Source organism: Populus trichocarpa, chromosome 4 (genome assembly GCF_000002775.5).
Source record: "Populus trichocarpa isolate Nisqually-1 chromosome 4, P.trichocarpa_v4.1, whole genome shotgun sequence".
NCBI lineage: Eukaryota > Viridiplantae > Streptophyta > Magnoliopsida > Malpighiales > Salicaceae > Populus > Populus trichocarpa.
In genome coordinates this window covers 16,853,305-16,877,113 of record NC_037288.2, presented here as the reverse complement: position 1 = coordinate 16,877,113, position 23,809 = coordinate 16,853,305, and the positions used below count along the sequence as shown (strand labels likewise).

The following is a 23,809-nucleotide window of genomic DNA, read 5'->3' as shown; positions in this document are numbered from 1 at the left end:
TAACACAACACATGGACCAATTGCTTATCTAAATCCATTAGCTGGTCAATCTGAATACCAGAAAAAAAAAAAAGGAAAAGTGAGTTTATCTTAAACTTCCATCAACTCTTAATCATTTTTATTATACCTTACATCATACATGTTCCTTTTTTCATTATTTTTCATTTTCTTTGTAATTTCTAGGGGAAACATGCAAGTATGTTAACTTTAGTGATAGGACTTTTACATGCCACCATTATAATGCACTTTTTTTGCTTCAAGAACATCTTGCACGTTCATAAAAAAAGAATCCATCTTTCTCGCTTTGTTGCCTTAATAGAAACTTCCTGCTATGCAACCAACTCCTTCAATTCTTGATTTTCCTCTTAACCCCAGCAATGGCTCTGCCTCTAAAACATTTTGAGACCATATATGAGCTTATAACTTTATGTTTGCTTTCACATCAATGAGTGTGAAAATTGATACTTCTGTTAATGATCAACCTTCCCCATATGTGTTCAAGATAAACGGTCATTATCATCATTTAATGGGCTCCCTCTTACCTGTAGATGGAGAATCACCAAAGTTTGCACAACTCTATGTGTTTGGCACTGCTTACAAAGTTGCAAATCGACTTTTATAATTTGCAGGAAACTTCAAATCATCGTCTTTGGATGAGAATATTGTTGTGGATCTTTTAAAGATGCTTGACGAAACAAACGAGTTTGCCAAATTGTTTTGCAAAGCTAGAGATAAAACTCAGAATATTCAATCTGTTGATTATAAACTTCGTTTACATGGAAAGTGAGACCATGACTCACGTCAATATAATGATCCTACATCCAATGACATTGGTGGATTAGTTGTTGGGGATATTGGAGATTTATTCTCTGAACGAGACATTATTATTGAATGCTTTTCATGCTCTTTAAAGAGGATCTCAAAATTGCATCCAAAATTCATGGCATTGTAGTATCCCTTTTTATTTCCTTACGATGAAGATGGCTACTCTTGTAATATTATGTTTGCTGACCATGGACATGAAAAAACAAGGAAAAGGTCAAGAGTTCAGATACAAGCTTATTATGCTTACCTTATAAATGAAAGGCCTGAGTGCGATAATACCATCATCATAGAAGGTTGTTTGTACCGACAATTCTTGGTCGATGCATTTGTTAATATTGAAGAATATCGTCTTAATTATATTAGAGCTAATTAAAAATAAATTATGTGTAGAAGTTTATAAAGGTATCTATGAAGATGTGCTTAAGGGAGATATAAGGCTCCTCAATTGGAAAATCATTGTTCCATCTTCTTTAACTGGTAACCCATGTTATATGATCATTAATTACCAGGATGCAATGGCTATATACAGGTACCTTATCTTAGAATATATCAAATTTACAAACACGAAGACAAACCTGATATCATTACATGTGTTTTTAGATCAAAGGTTATTGATATGTTAACCTTCATAAAATCAGGCAAGCCTTTTGGTCGAACAATTGCAGGTACCTTATCTTTTATTTAATTTCTTCTAAAGATTACAACCTTCTGTTGTTATTATGATTGTTTATCTTAGTTTTTTTTTTCATTTGTAGATGTTTGTGCAATTGAATTTTAAAAGAAGGGTTTGCCATATACTTATATGTTGATTTGGCTACACTCGAATTTTAAATGTCGTACAGCTGAAGATGTTGATTCCATTGTTTCAGCTGAAATTCCTGATAAATTTACAAATCCAATATGCTATGAAATTGTTTCACGATTCATGATACATGGTCGTTGTAGTCTTGCAAATCCAAAATCTCAAAATATGAATTAGGGAGTTTGCTTAAAAAGATTCCCGAAAAAATTCAAGTCACAAACTATTTTTAATGATAATGGCTTTGTTTATTATAGATGATCTTAAAGACAATTTTATTATGAAAAATGGCATTCAACTCAATAACAGATATGTTTCCATATAAAAGGAAACTTTTATTGTTATACAATGCCCACGTAAATATTGAGATTTGTTGTCAATCAATGCTAATCAAGTATTTTTTTTTAAGGATGTAAGCAAAGGCTCCAACAGATGTAGAGTTGTTGTTGAGAAAGACTGTACTGATGAGATCCATGTATATATGAATTATCGTTTTATATGCCCATATGAAGCGGTCTAACATCTTCTATAATTTCCAACGCATTCAAGATCACCTCCTGTTGAACGACTTCAGATCAATTTGCCATTACATCAAAATGTTGTTTATTCAGGAAATGAAAGTCTTTAATCAATACTTAAAAAACTAGGTATTGAGAAAACAATGTTCATAGAATGGTTCATACGTAATAGAGTTGATCATGAAGCACGTCAACTTTACTATTTAGAATTTCCACATAAATATATTTAGGATCTTGGTAAAAAGGAGTAAATTCCAAGATCTAAAGGTTTCAGTCTTGGTCGATTAACATATGTTCACCCTGCTTCAGGAGAGCTTTATTTTCCGAGACTACTCCTTAACCACATAAGAGGAGCATTGAGCTTTGATTATCTAAAAAATATTTCGGGTGTTATGCATTCAACATTTCAACTTGCTTGCAAGAACTTATGTCTTTTAGAAGTGATAAAGAATGGTAAGAGGTCTTTTGTGAGGCCATGGCTAATACAGCATCTCCTCATATTAGGAATCTTTTTGTTAGTGTTATTCTTTTCTGTGATGTTGGTGATCCAGAAGTTTTGTTTGATAAATTCTGGCACTCAATGTATGATGATACTATCACCCATTTCAAGTCTAGCTTTGCAATACCTAATCTTAAATTATTCGATACTGAGCTTAAAAACTATGTTTTATATGAGCTTGAGCTTCTATTCAATGTTGTTGCCTCATCTCTTGAGAAACAGAAGCTTCCAAAGCCTAATGGGCATTTATTGTCAGAAATAAGGAATAAACTTTTGAGAGAATAACTTAACTACGATATTGCAGATCTTATATGTCAGCATTCATTAGCTTTCCCACAACTCAATCAATGTCAACAAAATGTTTATAATTGTGTTCTTAAATTTGTCCTTGAAAAAAGACAAGAACTAATTTTTGTTCAAGGCCATGGAGGGACAGGGAAAACATTTTTGTGGCATACAATAATTAATCGATTGAGATCAGATAGTTTGATTGTCCTTGATATCGCATCATCTAGTATTGCATCACTTTTACTACTTGGTGGTCGCACAGCTCATTCAAGATTTAAAATCCACCTTAATGTTTCCGATACTTCATCGTGCGAGATTAAAAAAAAACAAACCTTGCACAACTTCTAGAAATGACCTCTCTAATTGTGTGGGATGAGGCTCCAATGAATAATCGATGTTGTTTTGAGGCATTGGACCGCTCACTTGATGATGTCTTAACAAATGGTAACGAATTGCCTAATGATAAAACATTTGGTGGGAAGTCAATTTTGTTGGGAGGCGATTACAGATAGATTTTGCCTGTTATTCCTGGAGGAACAAAGGAAGACATTGTTCATACATCTCTTTGCAGCTTTATTTTGTGGTCTAAATTTAAAGTTCTCAATCTTACAAAAAACATGAGGCTATCATCCAATGGACTTTCAGATGATCAAAAGAAAGAACTTGCTATTTTTACCAACTAGATTCTTACAATTGGTGATGGAATTCAGCAGGATATTTTGTTCCCTAATGATTATGATGCATCCATGATTAAATACCACAAGGTCTTCTGCTTGAAGCTGGATCCAACCCTAAATTAGCAATTGTCTCATCTATGTATCCCTCTATTCGTGACATCAATATTGATCCATGCTATTTAGAGAGAGAGAAATTGTAACTCCAAGAAATATTACAGTTTCTGAAATCAACAATTGTATCTTTAACATGTTACCAGGAATGAAGCGAATTTACCTAAGAATTGATAATGTTTGCAAATCATCAAGGGATGGAGAAAATGCAAATATTTTGTATCCTGTTGAATTTATCAATCAACTTGAGTTCAATAGAGTGTCATCCCACACAATTTCCATGAAAATTAGCACACCAATAATGCTTTTACGCAATCTTAATTTTTCAGCTGGTTTATGGAATAGAACAAGACTTATTGTTACATAATTTGTTGAGAGGGTCATAGAAGCTCAAATAATAACGAGTTCTATTATTGGCAATCGTGTTTTTATTCCCAGGATTGTTTTTCCAATAAATGATACAAAATGTCCATTCATAATTAAACAAAGACAATTTCCTATAAGACCATGTTATGCTATGACAATAAATAAAAGTCAAGGACAATTGTTGAAGGTTGTTGGAGTTTTTCTCAAGGAACAATTTTTCACTCATGGACAATTATACGTTGCTCTTTCACGTGTTTCCTCAAAACAAGGACTTAAAATTATCACATGCGATGCTAAAGGAAATCATTCAATCTATGCAAAAAACATTATGTATGAGGATGTTCTTCGCTCTCTATCAATGTCATAATCTCTTGGAACCACGTGTTATTTATTTGCCAAGCTTTTATTCCCTGTTTTTTTTGCTTCTCTAAGGTAGTGCTTTTTGGAAAAGATAAAATTATTTGATTTGTCATTTTTTATTTGAGCATGTTTCCATTTGTTGTTTTCCCCATTCATTTTAAGTAAAATATTTGCAATACATGCCCCATAATTTACCGTTCATATATTCTTTTTGTTAATATTAACTTTGTTGTTTTTATCATTGCTCCTAATTTTATTTTTTTATTAATCACTTGCAGAACAATGGCTCTACCTATAAAAGAGATTAAAAAATACAACTCCTACCTTTCATTACGAGCTAGAGCCTGTCGTGTTTGGATTGCTAAATTTAATGGTCAGCCTAGTAGTTTTAATTGTGTTTTTGTTAATAACCAGGTAAAATTTATCATGAAAATATAACCACTGATGAATCTTATTTTCTATATATTTAAATGTTTGGATAATACATCTCCACTCATTTCTAAATATTTTCTTTCACTTGACAATTTATCATTTTTTTTACTTAACCAAGGACAGTTCTTTGCTCCCAGGATTCCCCATAAAAAACCTAGACCAAGAATTGTTTATTCAGTTCCTCGGAAAAACGTTTTCACTATTGAAATTGTAAAAAAATATAACATAGCGAATGATCATGTAAAAACAATGTATTTTTAACAGTGAATGCTTTTTTGTGTAGAAATATTATCAAAATTGTGTGCAATAGTCATCATCTTTTACAATAACTAATCTGAAAGATCTGAATGATGTGCCTATGCCAATCCTCTTCCATATATTTCATATCTATATATAATTAACAATCAGCTTCATTCTATGCATGTTTAAAAAACCAGACAAACCTTTTACATTGCATTTGCTTTCACATATTCCATTACTTGACATGATTTAATAGAAGAGTTTTGAAAGTTTTATGATGCATTCACTATTAACTACACCAATTGAGTATGAAAATTTCAAAATAATTCCATATTACACCCATGGTTTACTAGGTATATTACACTCAACTATATACAAACATTGAGAAGCAACCAAAAAATACATATATCTTTTATTCTATACATCTTTTATATACAATTTTCATTTTTACAGTGATCTACAATAATTGATTATAATATATGTCCAACCTGCTAGGAATAATGCTTTACCTTAAACTAAAGACACATTTCTTAACTTAGAAAATCTTTCTTAAAATTTGTATAGGAATAATTTACAGCCTTTTGCCTTAATATTCAAGTGGTGCCAATACTTCCAAGGTAAAAAAAAAAAACTTCTTTAAATAATTTACAAAACCTTATTACATACTGCATTAAAAATTCTAAACTTTATTGCATATTGCATTCAAAATTCTAATCCATTTGGTTGTTGACATGGTGAACAATTATTTTTTTCATTCCAACATTAAACTTCTTTTTATATAGGTAGAGCTATTCAAGGTTTAGCTAAAGTAAGGGATCTCCCAACATTTGCAACAACAATTATTGAAAGAAATCACTATGAAATCAAAGGATTCTATACTTATGAAAACAAAGTAATAAACACAGTTGCTACCCATGATGTTGTAATTGATCTCAAATCTAACACAAAAATTGCAGCCATTGAAGCTATTCAGCCTTATGTTTCTAGATACTACTTCAATTTTATTAACTATGCACATATTATGACCAAGTCAAAATGATCCAGAGTTCTTACGGGTTTGCCATCTACTTCATTCATTTAACATTTTATAAAACATTTGTATTATTCAATTCAATTTGACAAGATCACTTAAAAATATTCATTCCTATTTTTTAAGATGTCCGTGGAAGACTTAAAGCATTGCAGCCACTCGAACAAGTTATGGTTCGTGGATAGATGCTCGAAAATAAAAGAGAATTCATGCTTGAGACCATACAGTAAGTTCAAAAATTAAATGCAATTACTTTACTTTTATCAAACTTATTGATAAAATTTGTTTTGTATTTTCTTTCCAAGTGGTAAGGAGCTTCGGATAACTCTTTTGGGTTATAGTGCCCGAGACTTTGATGAACTCGCTCTTCGCAACCTACTATCTCCAGTCATCATTGCGTTTGTTGGATTTCATGTCACAGAATTTAAGTATAATTTCAACTTCCATTTAATTTTTTTTCTTAAAAAGAAATCTTTCAAATTTTTATTCTCAGTCTAATCCAACTACTTCCCCTTTTGTTTTATTAAAAAAAAAACTCTTTTCTTCACAAGGAAAACCAAATCTTAACGGTACAACTACCTCTCTTTGGTACTTCAATCCAGACATACCAGAATGCTTCGCATATAAAAATTTGTAAGTAATCCCAGCATCAGCCATCTCTCTTATGCTTTACCATTATCAAAAAAATTTCTAACTACTTATTTTTTCACCATCTTTTTGCATCAATTCTGCATTCAGCTTTACATAACTACTTGTTGAAATCCAACAACTCCCCTCATCCTCAAATATTATTTTGTTGATGGAGGAACAAATCAAAGAAAATAGGAGAACAATGCATAAGATTCTTTGCATGAATCCTTATGAGCACAAGGTTATTTTTTTCACCCCTCTATTATTAACTTTGATAACATGCTTTAACTTCTTCATATAATTAGTTTTTCAATTTCATTTAACCACACCCCTCTAACATATATTTCATTTGTGTTACCAGCACTTGAGATTCACCTGTCAAGCTTTGATTGTTAACTTTGATTTTCTCAATCAAGTTGTCCAAAATGCAACAAAAAACTTAATAGCGGCGAAAACAATTACATATGCATGGATCATGATACTATTAACTCTCTTCCAGTTCCATGGTAACTTATCTAATTTTTTAACTAAGACAATATTAAGTTGTTAAATAAAAAAAAATGCAAACAATACATGTTCCTCGGATACAAAATCATACACTCCTTATTAATGAACATGTCATCAATTTTATATCATAGGTTCCGCTTAGAATGCATTGTTACTGATGGAGAAGATGTCACTAATTTCCTTTTATTTGGAAAAACAGCTGAGAATGTTTTTGGATTATTAGCCCACCATTATGTCTATAATAAAAAATGTATTGATCCATCAGTTATTCTGCTTGTCATGACATCTAAGTTAAACAAGAGCATGACTTTTCAGCTTCGTTTTGGTGCTTTCAGATCCACCACCAACAGATGTGAGATTATCATAACTAATATCTTTGATGACACCACAAATAACAGCATCCATCCTCTAGAAACACCACCTACAGAAGCTAAATTATCTACTACATCCAAGACATCTACTCCATTAAGCTCTACGAAACAGGTTTTTATAGATCTATGTACTCCATAAAATATTATCACACAACTAAAGATTGCTTCTAATTCCTTGGAGACACCATCCTAGAACATATCACCAAACAACAAAACAAGTCTAAACTGTGGAGCACAACATGCACTTGATTTTGAAACTACAGCACAACAATTTAGGCAAGTTTACCTTTCCCCACACACTTCCTTTATAAAAAAAAAATTTCCTTGAAACATGCTAAATTAGATGGTTTTTAACCTATAGTTCTTCTGCCATACATCTCCTTAACTCGATTAAAATAGTCATGGAAATGAGTGTGCCAGCGCAATTGAAGCTCAAGAAAGTCTAAAGAGCATAGCTACATTTGATCACTCACTTCCACCTCTAAAAAAATGACGAACAACATCTTCATCACCCTCAAAGGTTTGATTTTTAACCTCACATTCTTTCATTACTTCTTATTATTATTTGTAATACTATGCCTGTAACTTTTTACTCTTTTTTAAATTACAAATCATTGTCACATATGATTATTTCCTTGGTGGATGCCATGAGACTTGAAATCAATAGAACTTTAAATAAAGTTTTATAATGGCTATAGAAATTGTACATAAGGTAATGTTAAAAAAAAATAAACACACGTGATTTTTATTTTCTTGCCTCATCCACACATTTAACTTCATATAATTCACAAATATTGATAGAATTTTCAACATTCAATTCTATCTGCAACACAGAACAAAAAAACCAAAAATATTTTTTTGGAGACTATTTAACATGTCAAAAAAAAAAGACATTAACTAAAGCATCAAATTATAGCAAACTCTTTTTCTTTTATTGTAAAAATTATTATTCCATGTTATTTTATATATTCCATGTTATTTTATATTACACATGCTTGCAGCACACAAGTTTCACACATCCTTTCTTCTTCTTCTTTTATGTTATTTCTTTCATTGTCTTGCCATCACAGGAGAATTAGCAATTTCTGTACTAATGACTTGGATTTCTGCAACAAAAAGATGATTGCTACCTCTGTAATTTTGATATAATGTGCAAACAACATTGTCCTTTAAGTGCCTAACAATCTGGCCACCTATTTACACTTTTGCTTTTGTTTATAACTTTATCTATATTATCAGACCTTTAATACTAGACTTGCTTGCAATTCTCTTTTGTTATTACCTAGCAATCTCATATTTTCCATGGATGTTATTTTCATCCTAGCAAAAAATATTGCACCTCCATACTTTGTCGCCTTCCATATACCCTGGACTTGGTCCCCTGCCAAGTCGAAGTACACTAGACTTGGCTTAGAATGATTTTCTAATAATATAATTATTTTATCAAATTACACTTAATTTTATATTTACTTTCATTTGCAAATTACATACAAATTATAAAAAAGTTTGACCCCTCTCTCTAATTTTTTTTTTTATATATGTTGAATTTTGAGGACTTTTATTGAATTTAAATGCGTCTCATAACTCTAAAGAATTGGAGGAGGGGTCTTTTCCATTTTTGTATCTAGGTTCAAGAGATGAGAGAATTAAGAATACCTACCAGAAAGACTAATCAAATCCATAATGATGTACCGGAAAATACAACATTTTTGTTGCTTGACCAACAATCAGGAGAAAAAAAAAACAATATATGTCCAATTGTCCCGTAGACTTGGGCATCTGTCAAGTCCAGTTATCCCATGCACTTGGACGTTGTTGTCGACTTGGCCACCAGCCAAGTCTAGGTGTCCCTTGGACTTACCCAGCTCCAAAGATCAGGTGCCTTGGACTGGGCTACCTGTCAAGTGCAATTACCTTGAACTTGACCGTTGCCATGTCCAAGAGTAATGGTTTCGGCATGCATGTTGCATTGCTGCTACCTTGGACTTGTCCCGCTAAAAAAACCATAGGTGTAATTTAAAAGTTAAAATCAATTATTCTTAATATTATTTTTATAATAATTAAAATTATTAATATAATCATTAATAAATTTGAAAGAAATATTATTGATAATTTCATTTAAATGGTAAAATTAAAAATAATAATAATAATAATAATTATTATTATTATTATTATTATTATTGTCATTAGTAAATTAGAAAAAACTATTATTACTATCAAATAAAAACCATAAATATTTTTTAAAAAGATTAAAAAATATAAGAACTTAAGCAGACAAGTTAAATATTATTATTAAATTTTTTAAAATAACATTATTACTACAAGAACTATAAAAATGGGCGAGATATGTTTAATATTATTATTAATATGAAAATATTAATATTTTTATTATAATATTATTATTTTTATTATAGTTAATATTGTTTCTATAATAATTAATCAATTTGAATGGGTCTCGCCACAGAACCCATCAACCTTGGATCTAGAAGCATGACAAATTAGACATGGATCTTAACACATGACCTATTAGACTTGGGTGCTGCTGTGGAACCTAAGAGAATCGAGTCCTGCTGCAGTACCCATTAGCCTTAGGTCCACATGCGAACCTAAGATAATTAGGTCCTGGCACCTAACCCATTAACCTTGGGTCCCCACGCGAACCCAGCGAATTGGGTCCCCCTTTAGGAACCAATTTTCTTGGGTCAACCTAGGACCCAATTTGCTTGGGTCTGGCGGCAAGACCCAAGGCACGCGAATTGGGTCCCCTGTCAGGACCTAACTCTTGCTTTAGCCCAGGACCCAATTGTCATGGGTCAAGCGGCAGGACACAAGGTTAATGGATCCTAAATCCACGACCCAAGGCTAATGGGTCATGCGTCAATATCCAATTCTTTTGGGTCCCCCGTCAGAACTTGGATACAGACACCTGGCGCTAGAGCTGCCAAGTCCACGTGTCCCGTGGAGTTGGCCGCTATCGAGTCCAAGTTCCACTGTATTTGTACACCTGCCAAGTCCATGTCAACTCCTCGCTTTACGTTAGCTGACCTACAGGTCGAGCCTCTTCTAGACCCACAAGGAATGGGTCCATCATCCGCACCCAAATGTAATGGGTCTTACGTCCATGCACAAGACCCCAGGCTGTTAGGTCCATCAACAGGGCCGGACCCAAGAGATGTGGGTACGGACGTCGACCCAAAGTATCTTTGGTGTTGCGCCAGTACCCAATTCTCTTGGGTTTGGCGTCAGGACTTAAGGCTAAGGGGTCCAGGCAACTGGACCCAAAATTGACGGATTCTGCAGCAAGACCCAATTCGTTTGGGTCCAACGGCAAGACCCAAGGCTAATGGGTCCTGGGCTGAACCAAGAGAGTTGGGTCCTGACGGGGGACCCAATTCGCTTGCCTTAGGTCTTGCCGCCAGACCCAATTTGTTTAGGTCTGCGTGTGGACCCAATGCTAATGAGTCAGTCGTCAGGACCCAATTCTTTTGGGTGCTCAGCCAGGATCCAATTCTCTTTTGTCCTGCGGCAACACCTAGGTCTAATGGGTCTTGCATCGGGATTTAATTCTCTTGAGTCATAAATTTTAATGATATTTTTAATGAAAATAAAAGGTGAGCCCGCGGCGTAGCGCGGGCCATCTAACTAGTAATCAACCTATAACCCATCACACTATAATCAATTAATCCACCACTAAATAACCAGTTTATTAATTAATCTCTAAAAATACAACTTCAAACCCTAAACTTTAACAAATTTAAAATCAAAGCTAAAAACCACAATTATACTCATTCAAAATTAAATCTTACCTTAAACACTTAATTTCTTCAATTATCTTCCCTTTTCATTTGTCCTCTCTTCCTTCTGCTCCTTTCTTTCACTCCTCCTGATTCTCTCTCTCTAATTTCAAATTTCTCTCTCTGTCTCTCTCTCTCTATATATATATATATATATACACACACACACATACATACACACACCGAAACATCCCTCTCATTTATACATAAAACCTACTCTTTCAAGGGCATTGTTGCCATTTGCTCTTAAATTTTTCTTCTTATTTCAAAACATTACATATCAGACCTGGTAGTTAACTTTTTTGGAAAGTTTTGATTGTTTGTTGTTAGTTCAGAGCATCTATTCCAGGTATTCTTCTGATGATTGTTGCTGTAGGTATGAGGTTATAAGAAGTTTCATAACTTGAAAAGCATGCGTTGAAGTCTGTGCGAATGAAGATATTAGATGCCTTAATCACACACAAACAGGTGTTTCACTGTCTTCGGTGACTCAAATATAAGTGGAGGCCACTGCCATTGTGCTGGACAGGTGGGACTGGAAGGTTGTAGGCTTTTTGATTCGCTGGGGGAGAAGGATTATATTGTTTAGATGGTAAATGACGTTTTAGAGTGCGGTAATAGTTTTTTTAAAATATTTTTTATTTGAAAATATATTAAAATAAAATTTTTTATTTTAAAAAAATTATTTTTGATATTAGTATATCAAAATGATTTGAAAATATCAAAAAATATTAATTTGAAGTAAAAAAAAATTAAAAAAAAAATAATTTTTTTCAAAATCACTTTTAAAAAACAAAAACAAACAGGGATGTCAAATTGAAGCAACACAGAGCTGTTTTGAACTTTATTTTATAAAAATAATATTTATTTTGAAACAATATTTCTAATATGTTTGGAATTGCATAATATTATTTTCTTATTATTTTATTCAATCAGTTTCATATGTGTTTCTATTTTTATTATCTTTTATTAATTTTAATAAACAAATTTGATAGACATAAACGAGTAAATGTCTCATTTTACAGGATCAAATATCTTGATCTACATCATTATCTTAATTTTTCTAATTTCTCTTTTAGTTATTGCTAATGATTTTTTTTATTTACATACATAGATAATTATCGATTTTATTTGATTAAATATTTCTATAAAAATTTTAATTTTCACTTTGAATTTTTTTATGTTAAAAAAATAAATTAAAATAAATTATAACCATAATAGAGTACGGATGAAATAGCTACACACACACAAAGAAGGGTGAGTTTCCACCGCGTTTCAAAAAAAATTGAATTTTTTTTGTTTAAAATGAGAAAAAAAATTATATTTTCAAATCATTTTGATATGCTAATGTTAAAAATAATTTTTAAAAAATTAAAAAATAATTATTTTAATATATTTATAAATAAAAAATAATTTAAACAATCATCGATACTATAATTTTGTGCGTAGCAGGATACGCTTTGTCAGGATAGTAGACAAATAAACGATCCAACGTCAAAATATTTTCTTGACTGCCTAATATTCTGAATGGTAAAGAAACAAAAGTTCTCGAGTCAGTCCCCTGCACTAGAGTAGACTCAGTAGAGACATGGTTTATAAAACCTGACTCAGCCCAGCCTGGTGGCTTAATTTAGTGACCTAGCAGCTTGTAACTGGTTAAGTTTTATGTAGATTGAGGCTTTTTTACTAAAAACAAATGATGTATTATTTTTTTAAATAAAAATCCAAAATAATTGTTTTAATAAAAAATTGAATTGGTTCATCTACTCACACAAGTTTAACCCAAATTTTAGATCAAATTAGACCCCAGCTTGGTATTATAATTATGAATAAAAATAGATCAGACTGAAAATCAATCTAACTATTTGTGTGTTTAGGAACATAGTTTAAATCACATTTTTTTAAAATTTAAATTTTTTATTTAAAATTAATATTTTTATGTTTTCTTATTTTGATATGCTGATATTAAAAATAATTTTAAAAAAATAAAAAAATATTATTTTTATATATTTTTAAATAAAAAATACTTTAAATCACTCTCATTATCACAATCCACACAGTATATATGATTCCAGACTGAACACTTGTCGGATTGGAGAAACACCCACATTCTAGCCGTAGCCATATAGCATCAGGGCGGTCTGGTTTAAAATGATTTTATGATATGAAATTTTTATTATTATTATTAATTTAGGTGTTCGGGTTAGTTTGTATATAGCTCGACTAATTCCACGGGCCCTAAAATTAACGACTATATAAACCTTTAATGACACTGAGGTTTGTGAAACTTAAACTGATAATTTCTAATGAGCAAATCAAGAATTTACACCGCTCAAAATTATTTATTTTTGTTTTGTTTTGGTGGATTAAAGAAAAAAAAATATTAATTTACTGTCGCGGTATTCATAAAAAAAATGTGTACATTCAATGTATCTAAATTAGAGAAACGTAAAGCATCTTCAACCAGCATGAACCAAGTTTAGACACGTGTTATTTTTAAAAACAAATTGCCTGCACACACGTCACATAATCTGTCTGCATCTACTTAGTTTACCCCATCCGAAGAACACCACAGAGTCTGTCTAGGTTCACTTCGTATTAAACCAGCTCTCGAAGCATAAATAAGACCATACCCCACAACCCTTTTGCTTACAAAAAATTATTCGAGAGAGAGAGAGAGAGAGATCATCATGGGAGAGGTTGATCCAGCCTTCATTCAAGACCTTGAGCACAGGCCAAAGCTTGAGATCATCATAGCAGAAGGAATACCCTTAATTGATTTATCCATAATTTGTTCTCGTAACACCAACTTGGATAACTGTCAAGCGCTTGATGATCTGGTTAAGGAGATAGGGAATGCATGCAAGAACTTGGGGTTCTTTCAAGTGATCAATCATGGGGTGCCTCTTGACAAGCGACAAAAGATTGAGAATGCATCAAGACAATTTTTCGGTCAGCCATTAGAGGAGAAAAGGAAGGTTAGGAGAGACGGGCGGAAGGTGTTGGGTTATTCTGACACCGAGCATACCAAAAATGTTAGGGACTGGAAAGAAGTGTTTGATTTTGCTGTGAAGACTCCAACCATTGTACCATCCTCGTATGAGCCTGATGACAAGGAAGTTACCGAATGGTTTCATGATCAGTGGCCCGAGTATCCCCTTGAACTAAGGTAACTGTACTTTTTTTTAAAACAAAAAAAACAAAACTTTTGCACAATTTGGACAACTTGTTTACTTGTTGCAGCTGTGAGCAATAAAATCAAGATAGAGATCTGCATGTTGGTGTTCAACAAGAGAGAATTTGTTGCTAGCTAGCATTCACTGGTTGTGAAAGTCTCATGTTATAGTTGCTATAAAAGACAAACTAGTTTTATTCCATATAAATCATACCAATCATATTGTTGGAATCTAATCCATTGAAAGAAAATTAGATTCAAGAGCTGCTTATCGGAGATTTTTTACAGGGATGAGATTCATGTGAACCCAAATTGTATAGAATGTGTAGTTTTTTGTGATTAGTTCGGTCCCCCTACACCAGTCGAAGAAATTTTGGCTACCGCAACTTTAGGCCAATCTACAAGTTCTTTGATAATATAAGATTATGAATGTTTCTTTGGTCTTGCATGCAGGGAGGCCTTGGAAGAATATGCTAAAGACGTGGAGAAACTAGCCTTCAAGTTGCTGGGGCTCGTTGCCCTGAGTCTAGGCTTACCAGAGAATAGGTTCCATGGATTCTTTGAAGACCAAATCAGCTTCCTTAGACTCAATCATTATTCCCCTTGCCCTGTTCCACAACTAGCTCTTGGCGTTGGTCGACACAAGGACGGTGGAGCCTTGACCATCCTCGCTCAAGATGATGTTGGGGGTCTAGAAGTCAAAAGAAAAACAGACGGGGAATGGATTCGTGTTAAGCCAACCCCGGATGCCTTTATCATCAATGTTGGTGACATTATCCAGGTACCATCACCAAAATCACAGTACGATAAGATGATTTAGCAATTAACACTAATCAATTATCTGGCAGGCTTTTGTTTCTGAGATTTGCATTTGCCGAAGTCACTTGGTAGAATCTTTACTTCTTGTGCAGGTTTGGAGCAATGATGCTTATGAGAGTGTGGAACATAGAGTTATGGTGAACTCTGAGAGGGAAAGGTTTTCCATTCCGTTTTTCTTCAACCCGGCACACTATACAGATGTGAAGCCCCTGGAGGAGCTGACAAATGAGCAAAACCCTGTCAGATACAAGCCATACAATTGGGGAAAGTTTTTTGTCACAAGAAAGCGCGGTAATTTCAAGAAGCTTGATGTTGAGAACATCCAAATTTATCACTTCAGGATACCAGAGTCCGAGTTAGCTGATAAGCTAGAGGGAGCACTGTCCATCAAGTAACAAGAAATCACTACCTTCTACAGAAAAAAGTCTCTTCTATGAGATTCAGCAGTATCGTGTATAAAAATAATGGGATTTGGTATGAATAAAGGTGCAATATTGCGTTATTTTTGTTGATGTGGATTGATTCTATTCATGAATCTGAAAGAGAAGAAGATATATAATTGAGCAAGCCTTGTCATCGCTCGTTTGTTTTTTACCCTGTTTTCAATATTTTTTAAAAAAAAGAAAAACAACAAAAAAAAAAATTGAAAAGAATAAAAATTCTTGGAAAAAAAAAGGCATTTCTCGGGAAATGTGTTCAATTTCATTTTAATCCATAAATTTCTGATTTTTTGATTTGTCACACGTGTGTTGATGAATTTTTATTAAAGAGAAAATCCTTAATCCAAAAAACATCAATAATAAGTTTTTTTAGTGAGTCAAATGTAATAAAAATAATAATAAAGATTAGTCTAAAAAAAAATTGTAAAAAGAAAAAAAGGGACATGATGTTGTTTAAAAATAAATAAAATCCTTAGATCCTATTTGTTTTTGTATTTACTTCTATGTTAAAACCACGAAATTATATTGTTTGATTAGCTTGACAACCACACTTTCAACTCGTGGGACCCATAATTTATATGTTGCAACCACAGGTTTAGTAAAAACAAGCATGACTTGCTTTTGCTGAATACTAACCACAACTGCACAGAGTGCATCGACACCATTAAACCGTTGAATTTCTTATGGTTCAAAATAACCATGTCATTACTTCACTTGTCTTCTTTCTCATCCATTTTCTTGCCCTTCTTTTTAGTGTGCCTTTCATTTCTCTTCATTGTTCTTGCCTTTCATTCAACCTCTTCACCTCCTAAATTTTCACTTTTTTACCAATTATGTTTCCAATTATAAGATCTTATAATTATATTTTTGTTTGTCACCAAATCAATCAAACACTCAAAAAAATTACTCATCTCCAACCTAAATCTTCATCCTAAACTTAAACCATACACCAAATTTGCCTCCGTTTTTTATTTTTCTTGGGTTCCATACTTCTTCATAACCAAAAAATTATTGACAACATGTTGTAATTGACGTCATCTTTAAGGTAATTTTTTTCAGAGGATATTTCAAAAATTTCATGTAATTAAAATTTTCAATTTCATCAAAAATTATTCCCTTCTTCTTCTTTTTTTTTTAAATTTGTGGCTTTTTTACCAAATAAAAATGATGTATTATTTTTAAAATAAAAATCCAAAATAATTGTTTTAATAAAAAATTGAATCGGTCCATCAACTCACAAGTTGACCCGAATCTCAGACCAAATTAGACCTAGCTTGGTATTATAATTATAAATAGAGATAGATCTGAAGTCGGAACCGGTCCGAACATATGCTTCCAGACTAGAGCACTTGTCGGATTGGAGAAACACCCCCATTCTAGCCGTAGCAATATAGCATCAGGGCAGTCTGGTTTAAAATGATTTTATGATATGAAATTTTTTTTATTATTATAAATTTGGGTGTCTGGGTTAGCTTGCTTGCACCTCAATTAATCTCACGGGCCCTGAAATTAACGACCATGTAAACCTTTAATGACCCTAAAATTTATAGAACTCGAACTGATGATTTATAGTGATCAAATCAAGAAACTAATCAATTAAATTACACCGTTCAAAATTATTTATTTTTGTTTTGTTTCGGTGGCTTAAAGAAAAAAAAATACTAATTTACTGTCGCGATATCCATAAAAAAAATGTCTACATTCAATGTATCTAAATTAGAGAAACGTAAAGCATCTTCAACTTGCATGAACCAAGTTTAGACAAGTGTTATTTTTTAGGTCGAAAAATGTTTTTGTAAAAAAAAATTGCCAGCACAAACGTCACATAATCTGTCTGCATCTACCTACTTAGTTTACCCCATCCGAAGAACACCACAGAGTCTGTCTAGGTTCACTTTGTATTAAACCAGCTCTCGAAGCATAAATAAGACCATACCCCACAACCCTTTTGCTTACAACAAATTATTCGAGAGAGAGAGATCATCATGGGAGAGGTTAATCCAGCCTTCATTCAAGACCTTGAGCACAGGCCAAAGCTTGAGATCATCAAAGCAGAAGGAATACCCTTAATTGATTTATCCATAATTAGTTCTCCTAACACCAACTTGGATAACTCTCAAGCACTTGATGGTCTGGTTAAGGAGATAGGGAATGCATGCAAGAACTTGGGGTTCTTTCAAGTGATCAATCATGGGGTGCCTCTTGACAAGCGACAAAAGATTGAGAATGCATCAAGACAATTTTTCGGTCAGCCATTAGAGGAGAAAAGGAAGGTTAGGAGAGACGAGCGGAAGGTGTTGGGTTATTATGACACCGAGCATACCAAAAATGTTAGGGACTGGAAAGAAGTGTTTGATTTTGCTGTGAAGACTCCAACCATTGTACCATCCTCGTATGAGCCTGATGACAAGGAAGTTACCGAATGGTTAAATGATCAGTGGCCCGAGTATCCTCTTGAACTAAGGTAACTGTACTTTTTTTATATAAAAAAAAAACAAAACTTTTGCACATTTTGGGCAACTTGTTTACTTGTTGCAGCTGTGAGCAATAAAATCAAGATAGAGATCTGCATGTTGGTGTTCAACAAGAGAGAATTTGTTGCTAGCTAGCATTCACTGGTTGTGAAAGTCTCATGTTATAGTTGCTATAAAAGACAAACTAGTTTTATTTCATATAAATCATACCAATCATATTGTTGGAATCTAATCCATTGAAAGAAAATTAGATTCAAGAGCTGCTTATCGGAGATTTTTTGCACGGATGAAATTCATGTGAACCCAAATTGTATAGAATGTGTAGTTTTTTGTGATTAGTTCGGTCCCCCTACACCAGTCGTAGAAATTTTGGCTACCGCAACTTTAGGCCAATCTACAAGTTCTTTGATAATACAAGATTATGAATGTTTCTTTGGTCTTGAATGCAGGGAGGCCTTGGAAGAATATGCTAAAGACGTGGAGAAACTAGCCTTCAAGTTGCTGGGGCTCGTTGCCCTGAGTCTAGGCTTACCAGAGAATAGGTTCCATGGATTCTTTGAAGACCAAACCAGCTTCATTAGACTCAATCATTATCCCCCTTGCCCTGTTCCACAACTAGCTCTTGGCGTTGGTCGACACAAGGACGGTGGAGCCTTGACCATCCTCGCTGAAGATGATGTTGGGGGACTAGAAGTCAAAAGAAAAACAGACGGGGAATGGATTCGAGTTAAGCCAACCCCGGATGCCTTTATCATCAATATTGGTGACATTATCCAGGTACCATTACCAAAATCACAGTACGATAAGATGATTTAGCAATTAACACTAATCAATTATCTGGCAGGCTTGTTTCTGAGATTTGCATTTGCCAAAGTCACTCGGTAGAATCTTTACTTTTTGTGCAGGTTTGGAGCAATGATGCTTATGAGAGTGTGGAACATAGAGTTATGGTGAACTCTGAGAGGGAAAGGTTTTCCATTCCGTTTTTCTTCAACCCGGCACACTACACTGATGTGAAGCCCCTGGAGGAGCTGACAAACGAGCAAAACCCTGTCAGATACAAGCCATACAACTGGGGAAAGTTTTTTGTCACGAGAAAGCGCAGTAATTTCAAGAAGCTTGATGTAGAGAACATCCAAATTTATCACTTCAGGATACTAGAGTCCGAGTTAGCTGATAAGCTAGAGGGAGCACTGTCCATCAAGTAACAAGAAATCACTACCTTCTACAGAAAAAAGTCTCTTCTATGAGATTCAGCAGTATCGTGTATAAAAATAATGGGATTTGGTATGAATAAAGGTACAATATTGCGTTATTTTTGTTGATGTGGATTGATTCTATTCATGAATATGAAAGAGAAGAAGATATATAATTGAGCAAGCCTTGTCATCGCTCGTTTGTTTTTTACCCTGTTTTCAACATTTTTTTTAAAAAAAAGAAAAACAAAAAAAAAGAGTTGAAAAGAAAAAAAATTCTTGGAAAAAAAAAAAAGGAAGCATTTCTCGCGAAATGTGTTCAGTTTCGGTTTAGTCCATAAATTTCTGATTTTTTGGTTTGTCACACCTATGTTGATGAATTTTTATTAAAGAGAAAATCCTTAATCCAAAAAAAATCAATAATAAGTTTTTTTAGTGAGTCAAATGTAATAAAAATAATAATAAAGACTAGTCTAAAAAATAAAAATTGTAAAAAGAAAAAAAAAAGAGCAACATAATGTTGTTTAAAAATAGATGAAATTCTTAGACCCGTTTTTATGGTAACTTCTACGTTCAGTTGAAACCACAAAATTATGTTGTTTGGTTAGCTTGTCAACCATACTTTTCAACCGTGAGACCCATAAATCCTGTGTTACAACCACAGGTTCAGCAAAAGCAAGTATGACTTGCTTTCGCTGAATACTAACCACAATTGCATAGAGAGTGCACCAACACCATTAAACCGTTGATTTTCTATTGTCCAAAATAATCTTGTCATTGCTTTACTTGTCTCCTCTCTTATTTGATTTTTTTAAAACAACATAATTATGTTCTTGAACACTGATATTTGTGAGCTTATTCTTTAAATTTATGTTTTTTTACTTTAAGTTGAATCGTATAACTTAGATTTTTGAATTACATGTTGATTACTTGATTTTACGATAGATTGTGAGCTTATTCTTTAAGTGACGTGACCTTATTCTTTGAATGGTGTTTGTGTTTAAACATTTAAACTTTGATTCATGAATTATATTTGGATTTAGGTTGGGTTATTTGAATTAACAAATGATTTGAATGTTGTTGTGAAATTTTTAGTGTTGGTTGATTATTGGATTAGAACATTTGACATGAATATGATTTATTAAGCTTGATTCAATCATTAGTGTTTAGTGAGAGAGATATTATGTGATTATTGTGGTTGATTTTTATGAAGTTTCGTGGATAAAATTTCAAATTAATTGATGTGATTGTGGTTGATTTTAATTTTATGAAGTTTTCATGGATAAAACTTCAAATTAATTGATGTTTTGGTGAGTTGAAATTAGAAATTGCATAGTAAAAAATAATTATGTGAATTTTTTTATTATCGTACATGTAGGTATTATGACGATCATCCTTCTAGATCAAATTTGGTGATGTGTGGAAAGAATAAGAAATTCAAGTTCTTTTTATAATTTATAAAGGTTTGAAGTTAACACCTAGTATTTTGATTATTAAGAACTTTACCTGGTCTTCAGAGTCTGGGTAAAGAAATTAGTTGTGTATAAAAAAAGACAGTATAACCTCTAATACATCTTACTAAGACTTTGTTGTGTTTTACTATCCATCAATTTATCTTTTGGTTAAAGTAAATCCACCTCAATAAGGTAAACCATGACTTTATAAGTCAAGCCTAACGATTGTAAAGTCAAATAAAAATTTATTATTTTTTTAACACTAGAAGTACATACTAAATATAAGTTTCATATTCTTGATATTAAAAATAGACAAAATTATTTTTTTCAGTGTATTTGAAATTTAGATCAAGTCCACACGATCTTAATAAACTTGTTACTAAGTCCATAATACATACAAATATAAAGACTATTTTTTGTTTTTTTATATATTTTCTAAAAAATACTTAATCATACAATATATTTTTTGGTTTTTTTTTCTCTCTTTCATATTTTTTTGTATTGTATTTTTTTTGGTTAAAAATGCAAATATGATTTTTTTTTTTTGGAGAAACTTGCTTGAATGAAATTTAGGACATAAATATATATTTCTTTTCTCTTTTGTTAAAGAAATATTTTTTGTTTTTTTTTCTATTTTTTTAACTAGTTTATTTATTATTGGAAAGGTATTTTACATATAAATTTACAATCTCAAATATTAAATATAAAAAGACAAAATGATATAAAAAACCAAAATTAATTACAAAATAGTTCTTTAAAAATCTAAAAATTAATTAAAATTAAACTAGGATATGTTTAGAAAAACACCAAAAACACAAAAAAAAAAAAAATAGAGTATATTTGTCAAACAAACACATCTTTAAATTAATGATCTAAAAATAAATAAATATATATTTTTTGGCAATTTTCAGCTTTGTCAATACAGATTTTAAGCCTTAACGTGACAGTCCAGTTATGTGAACTGGGCTTCCCAGCTTAGTCCAAAGTGTGGGTCTTGTCCAAGGAAAATTGAATGGGCTTTTAAAAAAGTTAAAACAGGCCTTGGTGGAAGAAAAGCCTACGGGCGAGAGAAACAAAACAGCCTGCCCTTTTTAAAAAGGCTTTGGAAAGCCTAAACCATAAACAAAAGACCAAAGCATGATTTATATTTAGGAGATCAAAATGAGTTGTGTAATTAAAATCCTTCAGAAACAAAAGGATGTTTTGGTAAAAAAGGACAGGAAGAAACCATTTCACAAAGCCATACACCTTCATGCTACCATGCCAAGCCTAACAACACACACGCTTTACAAAGACTGCATATTAACTTCATTTCACACAAAAGGAAACGTGGGGGCCTGCAGTTTTACCATGGTTGTCGTCAACACTTAATTAACCTCGATCCATAACCTAAGTATAATGAAAGAGGCTTCTGGGAGTCCTATAAATCCTATGCCCTAAAGCAACACCCAGTCTATATCCATTGTCTAGCAAAACAGACATCAAGATTTCAAGTTATACCCAAGGAATGCACAATGATCTATCGAGTTTCCAGGTCTTTACAAGGACTAGGGACATGCCCACCATGTTTAAAAACAAGGACCTTACTAACGTACAGTGTCTAAAAAAACAAGAGGACATTTAACCACAAAGAAAGGAAAGATTCAGAGACAATACCTGTTACAATGGGACCAATCTGGCTTCTTGTTCGGAAAGCTTCTTAACACTTTACTTTGATGCTCCTTTCTTTTGCTTTCGCAGGTCCTGATAAACCCCCCTTTTTACATTGTAAAAAACAACGACGATTCGCTGATTCTTGCCTTCCAAAGAGAACTGGGCGTCTTCCTCCTCTCAAGTTGGTGACTTGGAAAGCTTCAAATAATCCACAGGCTTGAAACCGAAGGAATAAGGTAAAAAAAGATGGAGGCAGTCTGGGTTTGGTTCCATGATATTTCAAGTAGCCGGACTTTGTCGTAATGGCATGAGGGTTAGGTCTTCCATTATTCCATATATGAGATGAAGATTTGTGGGTTTTCTAGAGTGGAAGATATGGAGGCTTGAGAGAGTAATAAAAAACCTATTTTTTTGTAGTTTGTATCATGGTAATGATTCTCTCCTCTCCCAGTTGTTTCAGAACCTCTCTTTTTATAGGCAACAATGGAGGATTCTACACTTTCTTTGCTGGCAACACCATAGTATTTGATCACCAAAGCCTTCTTCAGCCGTTGGTTGGGATTTTGTTGCTTTTGGCTAATTAGATGACCAGTACTGTACCATCCTTGTCTCTTGTGTTTGTAGGGATTTTAGCTGTCTTAAGAAGCAGGTTTTATGGCTCAGGGCAAGAGCAAGGTTGTTATAAACCTTTTTTTAACATGAAATTAAAAATATAATATAAACTTGGGTTATAAATTTAAATTGTAAAATTACATGAAATTTGTTTAATTAATTATATATTGATAATTTCAGTTAAGAAATTAAATTATATTAAAATTAATGAAGAGAGTCAACAACATTATAATCAAATGAATAATCTAAATAAAATAAAAATAAATAAATAGTATGAATCAATAAATTAATGACATGAAAAAATAAAAAATATCATAATAAAACTTCTCGATATAGGAGAATCACTGAATGGTAGGAAATACACATGAAACTAGTGATAACTTGGTTGTTTCCATTACAATAAGTCCTAATGAACCCCTTTTGGATTGCAAGCTAATGAGCCTAAACTAGTAATTAACTAACATAAATTCAATAATGAAATAAATCCCTAAACATTGACTAATGCGCTAGCAAAAATATAAATTAAAAATAATCATTCA

General features: G+C 32.6%; 1 protein-coding gene and 1 pseudogene across 3 annotated transcripts; both read left to right on the top strand.

Annotated features, from left to right (window-relative positions):
* The first annotated feature begins 6,995 nt into the window (after positions 1-6,995).
* Positions 6,996-11,217, top strand: LOC112327345 (uncharacterized; annotated as a pseudogene).
* A 2,806-nt stretch (positions 11,218-14,023) lies between these two features.
* LOC18097840 (protein DMR6-LIKE OXYGENASE 2) lies at positions 14,024-19,670 on the top strand. 3 transcript variants are annotated; one of them, XM_006384402.3, is made up of 4 exons: positions 14,024-14,170; positions 17,900-18,345; positions 18,805-19,132; positions 19,261-19,670. In XM_006384402.3, exons 1-4 carry the CDS (start codon positions 14,138-14,140, stop codon positions 19,561-19,563), a joined length of 1,110 nt encoding a protein of 369 aa, XP_006384464.2. In that variant the 5' UTR covers positions 14,024-14,137; the 3' UTR covers positions 19,564-19,670. The 3 variants fall into 3 exon arrangements, 2 of the variants coding, with proteins under 2 accessions (XP_006384464.2, XP_006384465.1); XR_008058980.1 differs by lacking the exons at positions 17,900-18,345; positions 18,805-19,132 and adding exons at positions 15,076-15,403; positions 15,534-15,892 and having other exon boundaries at positions 14,138-14,616; positions 19,616-19,670; XM_006384403.3 differs by lacking the exons at positions 17,900-18,345; positions 18,805-19,132; positions 19,261-19,670 and adding exons at positions 15,076-15,403; positions 15,534-15,943 and having other exon boundaries at positions 14,138-14,616.
* The last annotated feature ends 4,139 nt before the right edge of the window (positions 19,671-23,809 follow it).